The sequence below is a fragment of the Frankliniella occidentalis genome, unplaced genomic scaffold, assembly GCF_000697945.3.
Source record: "Frankliniella occidentalis isolate FOCC.00 unplaced genomic scaffold, Focc_3.1 Scaffold8, whole genome shotgun sequence".
NCBI lineage: Eukaryota > Metazoa > Arthropoda > Insecta > Thysanoptera > Thripidae > Frankliniella > Frankliniella occidentalis.
The window spans coordinates 3,028,215-3,036,275 of record NW_026267138.1 but is presented as its reverse complement, the minus strand read 5'-3'; the positions used below and the strand labels follow the sequence as shown (position 1 = coordinate 3,036,275).

The following is an 8,061-nucleotide window of genomic DNA, read 5'->3' as shown; positions in this document are numbered from 1 at the left end:
GGGGACGGTGCTGCTGACGGTGGCGAGGACACCGTCAGCCATCTGAACACCTGACCGGACGGCCCCCCGGTCTCTCGCGGGGAGTTGGGCGGGGAGATGGTGAGGTCCCCGCTGCTGGAGCATGCATCTAGAGCACGACGGATAAAATCGAATACCATCGATTCGATGGGATTTTGACGACTCTTTGTAAATCGCTTCCAGTGTGCAAGGGCCTACCGAGCGGCGTGTCAGTGGAGGCGGACACGGCCCCGCGGAGGTCGGAGAAGATGTCCCGGCCGTCCATGGCCGTGGTCTGCTGCCCGCCACTTTGCTAGGAGAGAGCTCTGCGTTACCAGCCGCAGGGCCACTGGAGACGGCGTATCTCGGTCGGTACTCACCGGCGTCGAGTTGCTCCGCCCGTAGCTCTTGCCGCCCTTGGTGAGCAGGATGAGGTTGCTGAAGTCGACGCCGCCGCCGCCCGCCGCGCGCCGCCGGCCGCCGCCCCCCGCACCGGAGAACGCCTGCTGCGCCTGCTCAGACTGCTGGGCGTAGAACTCAGCCGGCCGCTGGTACACAGGAATGGGTAAGCTCATGTCGTCACGAGGGCGCGCAGGCACGGACTGCAAGTAGAGATGTAAATTTTCAAAAAAATATAGATTTGATGAAATTTTTCATGAAAAACTTCGCAAAACTTTCCTTAGGGAAAAGTAAGTGATTTTCAGTGTCTTTTTCTCTGAATTTATCAATTAAACTTTCCTATTTTTCACTGAAAAATTTCAGGCTCTACATCTCTAGCTGCAAGCCAGAGAGGGTGGGGCGGGCGCTGTCGTGGGCCAGCGGTGGGTGAGGCACTAACGTACTTGCGCCTTGCTTTTGCCCGCGCGTTGGCCCTGCTTGGCCTTGGTGGGGGTCGGTGACGTCCTCCCGGAGCGCACAGGGCCAGGGCTAGAGCAGGGACTTGGAGCGGCCGCCTGAGGTGGTGTGGACGGCGGCACGGGCGGTCCGGGTGGCGGGGGCACTGCCGTCGAGGGTGGCGCCGGGGGCGGCGCCGGAGGCGGTGGCGTCAGCCAGCACAAGGGTGTCGGCGACACGACCAGAACCCCTACGCGGCACAAGCAGCCGTTAGTCGACGGCGGTCAGTCGACACCAAAAAGGCGCCTCTGCCCCGGGGCCGGGGGCTACACGGACCCAGCTGCTCCAGGGCGGACGGCCGCTGCTCTGCGGGCTGCTGGTGCTGCTGCTGCTGCTGCTGCTGCTTGGCGTGCCCCGAGAAGCGACCTGCGTGCCCGTGTCGGTACGGGAACAAGTCCTCCTGGTAGGCGGCCTCCGTCGAGAAGCACCCTAGGCCACTGCCGACCACCTTGGTGTTGACGGATAGTGGCAGTGACAGGGACCCTCGCGCATGGCCGAAGGTGGACCCGAACATCTGGAGGTCGCCGAGGGGTGCGGGAGATGCAGGGGGTGGTTCCTTGGGGAAGAACTCGGGGACCTCGGCGTTTAGTGTGGGCGGCGGCCGCTGCAGGTCGACCTGCGGGAGGAGGGACCGCACTTAGCATGCCAATCATATGTTTTTATCGAGATCATAAAGTTCTGCTTGTAGAAAGTATACCTGGAACGGCAAATGTCTTTGAAAGGTCAGCCGTCGGCTAGCCTCCCCTCTCTGCTGCTCGGCGCCGACGGTCTTCCCCGCACCGAACTGGGTGGCATTGGAGGCACTCCTGCCCCAGAGGTGTTGCACGCCCGTGGCACCGGCACCAACCCGCGCGTTCGCCGCGCTCTCTTCTGTGCGCGCCTGGCGGCCGGTACGGGTTACCTCGCGTGCGGTCTATCACCACGCCCAAACAGTGACGCATGGCTCGATCGTAGAGTTTCTTACCAATGTTGGCTTTGGCCGAGCGTCACCATTCTGTTTAGGACACTGAATGAGCAGCTGGAAAGGGTTCTGCGGCTGAGTTCCCGACGACTGCTGAATCTGTTGATCAGGTAACCGGTGACGCCGCCTTGAAGCGCCTGCATGTGGGGACGAAGCGCTTTACTCGAGGGAAGTCCCTGGCGGAGCGGGTGCAGAGCGCCGTTAGCCGCCAGCAGCCACTGACCTACGGTGTTGCAGCGGACCGCGGTGTCGCGCTGGGCCACCGTCACATTTTGCCAACTTGGGTAGAACTCTCCCACAGGCTGCGGTTGCTGTATTTTTCTAAAACCATTCAAATTTACCGATCGTTACCAAACTATAACACTATGCGCTATCCTGGATGGCACTGGGAAAAGACCTCCCAGCCGAGGCGGAGACAGTTTTGGCCCCATATCAAACACGATAACTCCTAAGAGCTGGCCTCTGCGGAGAGGCGTTTCCTGAGCGCGCCGCGCATCTTACCGGCCGCTGTTGTCGCTCCCAACGATGCTGCGCAGCGCGTCCCGCACGCCGGGCAGCATCCATGGCTCGGAGTTGTCCTCCTTGGTCAGCAGGCCGCCGAAGTCGTCGGAGGCCGCCGACGTCGGCTGTTCGTCGGCGTACAGCCGCTCCCGGTCCTCGTCGTACGCACAGTTGACGTACCTGGCCAGCCGACTCTGCGGGATCGTGTCCCGGACAGTCCGGCGCCACCTCCTGGACATCAAGGTCGTCATTCTCGTTGCCCGGGGCGCAGCCACCACCACGGGACCGAGCCAGAGGCGCGACGGACAGACCTCGAGTCATCCAGGACATGACCATGGACATGGGGCGGGCCACCGCTGGAGTTCATCGGAGCGCCCCGCGGGAAGTCGCCAGCCCACTGCAGGTCGTGCTGGCCGCGCTCGTCAACGGGACCCGGGCGCACCGGGGCCGCGGCTGCTCATGCTGCCCAAACGAGCTAGAGCTGCGCTAGACCTAGAGGCTAGGCAGGCGAGGCTACAGGCCACCTCGCCATGCCAAAGAACGCACCGAGAATCAACAATGTCAACAAAGGCCAGGCCGTGCCCCCTGGCGAGGTGTCGGGGGGCCTTGTGAAAAAGGTGAAAAAGCGTGTGAGAATAGGGAAAGGACAATTGGGACAATTGCGCTGAAATTGCCCACCCCCGACAGTGACTAAGGACTAAAGCGATGGACCACAAATTCGGAGTGGAAAGTAATTATCTCTTGCCCGTCAGTTTCATTTCTGTGTGGTACGTGTTATCAAAATTGTTTCAATATTCCCCCACTGATATGCTAATTTCATTGGCAGCAAAAATATATGTAGATGTGGTATATGGGGTATATGGGGTTTAGTAAACAAGACAGTGAATCACTTTGTTAAACAAGAATTAACATTTTATTATGAAAATCTTAAAATGACTTCAAATTAAATACACATACAATATACATACAATGATGAGCCAATTGGTCCTACGTAATATGATGAGCAAGTGGCAGTCTTAAAATTCAATAAATCCTAACTAAAACTATTTACACGTGATGTACATGATGAGTCTTAAAATATGCCTATCAGCCTAATTCTTTAGAGAATAAAAACAAGTCTGATTGAGTCCCTATGATGAAAGTTTTATCAGAAAATAATGAGATGTAAATACGGCCTTGTTATATCAGGAAAGATACGGCAAGAATTACATATCGGGATCACAGCTAGCTTGGACTTCCTGTGAGGAATTCATCTCCCACTTAAATTACAAAACTACAGCAATTTTAAGAACGGGTCCCCAAAAAATCTTCTAAATAGCGTAGAAAAGAAGATTGGAAAAACTATTCTTTACAGGAGGCATCCACATGATATGAAAATATCATTTGTATAGAGAGTTAAAAAATACTTAGATAAATACAAGTTAAGTCATAATATTAAAACTAAGAAAAAGATGTATAGACAATGTGTACGACATCCAGCACATATCATCAAGATATAACGTGGCACCAAATGAGTTCGGACGGATTGATTTTCTTTCCCCTTACATCTTTGCAATTCGCTCCTGAAGCGCCTTTAGTTCAGATGCAATTGCTGGGGGAAGGTCAGCTCCAACCTGGTTGTTGAAGTATCGTGCAATGTCCTCAGTCTGAAAAATACATTTAAAAAACTCACATTAGCATGGCAATAAAAATACACATAGCATAAAGATAAAATAGCATTCTTATTACTTTAATTTAAATCGAATCATAATTTTCTTTAACGCAAAACATCAGTTTAAAGAGCAAGGTATATGTCTCACCTCCTGGAGCCAGAAGTCCTTCGGCAGGCTAAAGAGCTGCTTCATGTCGACCTCTTCCTTGAGGCCGTCCAGGCGCAGCGATCCGGCGGTGGGCACGTAGCCGACGGGGGTCTGCTTCGCCACGCTCTCACCTTCCACTCGCTTGATGATCCAGTCGAGGACGCGGGAGTTCTCTCCAAAGCCGGGCCACAAGAATTTGCCCTGAACAAAACAATCCGAAATAAGCATATGGCTGTGTAGGTCACAGACAAGCAAGAAAAATGTAGAGTGGTGGTAGTGTTTTACTTACGTCGTTTCCCTTGCGGAACCAGTTGACATGGAAGACCTTAGGCAACTTGCGTCCGGTCTGCTCCATGCTCAGCCAGTGCGCCAGGTAGTGGCCGAAGTTGTAGCCGAAGAAGGGCCTCATGGCAAAGGGATCGTTCATGATCTCCTTTCCCTTGTGCTCGGCTGCGGCTGTGGCCTCGGACCTCATGGCGGCGCCCAGGAACACGCCGTGGCGCCAGGAGAGGGCCTCGTACACCAGTGGGACGCCCGCGGGCCGGCGGCCGCCGAAGAGGATGGCGTCGATGGGCACGCCCTCGCTGGCCTCCCACTGGGGGTCGATGATGGGGCACTGCGAGGCGGGCGAGCAGAAGCGAGAGTTGGGGTGTGCGGCGGGGGTGGCGCTGCCGCGGGTCCAGGGGTTGCCCCTCCAGTCGGTGATGGCCACATCAGCAGGGGTCTCGTCCTCCAGGCCCTCCCAGAAGACGCCGCCGTCGCTGGTCGCGGCGACGTTGGTGAAGATCGTGTCCTTGAACACGGTGTCCATGGCGTTGGGGTTGGTCTTCCTGGAGGTGCCGGGAGCCACGCCGAAGAAGCCGTTCTCGGGGTTGATGGCTCGGAGACGGCCGGACGAGTCGAACCTCATCCAGGCGATGTCGTCGCCCACGCACTCCACCTTGTAGCCCGGCAGGGTGGGCTGCATCATGGCCAGGTTGGTCTTGCCGCAGGCGCTGGGGAAGGCGGCCGCGATGTAGCGCTTCTGGCCCTGCGGGTTGGTGATGCCCAGCAGCAGCATGTGCTCGGCGAGCCAGCCCTCGCGGCGCGCGATGGTGGAGCCGATGCGCAGCGCCAGGCACTTCTTGCCCAGCAGCGAGTTGCCGCCGTAGCCGCTGCCGTACGAGACGATCTCGTTGTTGGCGGGCCGGTGCAGGATGATGGTGCGCTCCGGGTCGCAGGGCCAGTGCGCGTGGCGCGCGCTGCCGGACGCGGGCCGTCCCACCGAGTGCAGGCACTTGACGAACTCGGCCTGGGTGTTCTGCAGCAGGTCCAGGACCGCGGCGCCCATGCGGGTCATGACGCGCATCGAGCTCACCACGTAGGGGGAGTCGGTGAGCTCCACGCCCACCTTGGACAGCGGTGAGCCCACGGGCCCCATGCTGAAGGGCACGACGTACATGGTGCGGCCTGGCGGAGGAAAAGGGTTCATATAAGACGGGCGTGATTAACAGATGGCGGTTGGGTTATTAGCCGCGTGGAAAGATTCAGAGAGGCACACACTGCCGTATCGGAGGTTTTCCCTACTCACCCTTCATGCAGCCGGGGAAGCGGTCAGCGATGGCCTTGTCCATGTCACTGGGGGATATCCAGTTGCCCAGGGTCCCCACGACACCGGGGGCGGGCTCGGGGATGGTCTCGGACTTGGTCGGGGTGCAGATGAACGTCTTGCTCTCCACGCGGGCCACATCGGCCGGGTCGGTGCGGGCGAGCCAGCTGCACAAAGACAAAACACACACGTGAGGGACACGTCAAGGCGGCCGGATTGCAAACCGGAAGATTTCAAATGTTTTACGCCATAAGACTCACCAGTTGTCATATTTAGGCAGGGGCTGGATGGTGCCCTGGCGCTGCATGAGGGCGAGCAGGGCCTTGTTCTCCGACTCGGAGCCATCGCAGATGTGCACGCTGTCAGGCTGGCACAGATCCACGTGCCGCTGCACCCAGGTGCGCAGGCCGCCGTTCAGCTGGTCCCAGCTGCCGTGGCTCAGGCTGACGGCGCGCGCCTGCAGCTGCGCCTGCGGCTGGAAGCGGATCCCAAACGAGGGCTCCACCAGGCACTTCTTGGCATGCTTGGCGATGATGCTGGGGCATCTGCAAACAGAGGGAAGGGTGGACTGAGTTAGGCACCAGTTTGAACACAAACTACACAAACACGCCGACCAGGTGATCGGCGTGTAACGCGGGTCATCATAGACGCGACATTTATGACCGCGGGTGGGGCCCGGGGCGAAGCCGGGGCCGGGGGCCCAGCCCGGGGGCGGTCTGAGCCGAGCCGCGAGACGAGGGAAGCTCCCCCGGCCCGCGGCTACACCGCACCCAGCACCGCGGACCGCACCAACAGCCACACGAACAAACACACAAATACGAGGCGAGAGCACACTATATCTGCGACTGCGATGGGCGCCTAAATTATAATGATTCGCTGCAACACTAACACTAAAGTAAGGAGGGTGGACTTACTCTTCCTCGACGCCAGAGGAGATCCTCTTTTCATCGACGATACGGGTAGGCATGTTGGCGAACTTTGAGGACAAACTAACACTAGTTCTATCGAAAGCAAACGAGCTCGACACACAAGTAATCACACGCGACTCCAATTCGCACACTCTGTCTCAATGCGGTAACTTAATCACAAGTTTAAGGAAATTATCACAGACACAAACACAGCACTAAACGATGAATAAATTAGGAAGATTTGATAAAAATTCACGCTAATCACAAAGGCAAATGTTCGTTAAATGGTGCGTGAAATATATGGAGTCCTCCAAGCTCCCGCCGCGTCTTAAGTCTGCTGTCTTCCCCGCAGGCCATTGAAGTCTGAAGCTTGACTCTGCGAAGCGCCTCTTATATACAACGTTAGCTGAGCGGCACCCCCTCCCCGCCATCCCCTCCTATCCCCTCTCCCTTCCCCCGCCCCTGCCCGCACCAGGGTGGGGGGAGGCGAGCTCAGCGAGCTCCACGATGATGCCGTCGCCGGCGCAGCGGCCGGCGGCCGGCGGCCGGCCCGACCGCGGCGCGGGGGCAGGCACAGCATTTGAGGGAGGCTCCAAGTCCGCGCCGAGGGCAGAGTGCAAACAGATCGCCGCGAAACGGAGCGCGACCAAACAAAAAAAGTGTTTGCAGATTGATCTATGCATGGGGAAAAGTACCACCGGGGCACAGACTCCCACAGGGGCCTGACGGGCGGCGGGGGCGGGTTACATCATAGTCTGCTCACTGACGCTGCCATTTGCCGTCTCGATTTAGACAATGCGTGGGCGGTGCACATTGCAAAGGGTCGGGGTGAATATTACATACCAATCAACCAACCGATTCGCAACACACGTACCAGCATCACATGCACTAATAACATGTGCTAATGGTCTGCTTTGTGTGATGGAAGCGATTCGGCTGGTCAGGAGCAAGGAAAGGGCTGTCCTCCATTAAATGATCGAGTTTGAGAACCTTCCATTCGATTGCCCAGAATGCGTGACCCGAATGTGTGGAGCGTGGTAGCATCCAGCCCCGGCGCCCCCACCCCCGTGACCCCGGCCCGCCGGCGAGCAGGGCAAGGGCCTCTGGAAGGGCTCGTCGGCGGCTAGCCCCGCCTGCCCCGCCTTCCCCGCCTTACCCTGCCCCGACCTCCGACAAGCACAACGAAGCGCACCATCCCACGGGATGGAAAAGTACCACCGTCGGGACTGGAGGGCCGGGCCTCCGGGCCTGGGCCGGATGAGAGGGCAGGGGTGGGGCAGACAAACCCGGCCAGGATAGCGCCGGCGGGAAACCCTCCGCCTCTCGCGTCCGAGAGAAAAGGAGGCATCGATAAAGACGGACAAAGAAACTCGGCCTGTCCCCGCTATGAGCGTCTCGACGGTTTGGACCCGG

General features: G+C 58.1%; 2 protein-coding genes and 1 long non-coding RNA gene across 4 annotated transcripts in view; all 3 read right to left on the bottom strand.

Moving 5' to 3' along the window:
• Positions 1 to 6: 6 nt before the first annotated feature.
• LOC127751563 (uncharacterized) lies at positions 7 to 1,024 on the bottom strand. Its single transcript, XR_008012163.1, has 3 exons — positions 840 to 1,024; positions 217 to 599; positions 7 to 127 (listed from the first exon to the last, which is right to left on the bottom strand). It is a non-coding gene; the product is annotated as an uncharacterized LOC127751563 (long non-coding RNA).
• Positions 1,025 to 1,101: 77 nt separating this feature from the next.
• LOC113208478 (uncharacterized) lies at positions 1,102 to 3,091 on the bottom strand. The gene is made up of 6 exons (XM_052275500.1): positions 2,354 to 3,091; positions 1,877 to 2,173; positions 1,831 to 1,834; positions 1,589 to 1,792; positions 1,221 to 1,507; positions 1,102 to 1,171 (listed from the first exon to the last, which is right to left on the bottom strand). The coding sequence occupies exons 1-6, from the start codon at positions 2,602 to 2,604 to the stop codon at positions 1,102 to 1,104; spliced, it is 1,113 nt and encodes a 370-aa protein (XP_052131460.1). The 5' UTR covers positions 2,605 to 3,091.
• Positions 3,092 to 3,239: 148 nt separating this feature from the next.
• LOC113208468 (phosphoenolpyruvate carboxykinase [GTP]) overlaps positions 3,240 to 8,061 on the bottom strand; it is a 13,131-nt gene continuing 8,309 nt past the window's right edge. The window contains exons 1-6 of one of the 2 annotated variants that reach the window (XM_026425478.2): positions 6,655 to 7,025; positions 6,001 to 6,285; positions 5,723 to 5,907; positions 4,442 to 5,601; positions 4,153 to 4,353; positions 3,240 to 3,999 (exon numbers count right to left, since the gene is read on the bottom strand). In XM_026425478.2, coding sequence (XP_026281263.1) covers positions 3,895 to 3,999; positions 4,153 to 4,353; positions 4,442 to 5,601; positions 5,723 to 5,907; positions 6,001 to 6,285; positions 6,655 to 6,707 — 1,989 coding nt within the window. In that variant the 5' untranslated portion in view covers positions 6,708 to 7,025 and the 3' untranslated portion in view covers positions 3,240 to 3,894. Of the gene's footprint in view, positions 4,000 to 4,152; positions 4,354 to 4,441; positions 5,602 to 5,722; positions 5,908 to 6,000; positions 6,286 to 6,654; positions 7,026 to 8,061 lie in introns of those variants that run through there. The other variant, XM_052275082.1, reaches the window with a different exon arrangement.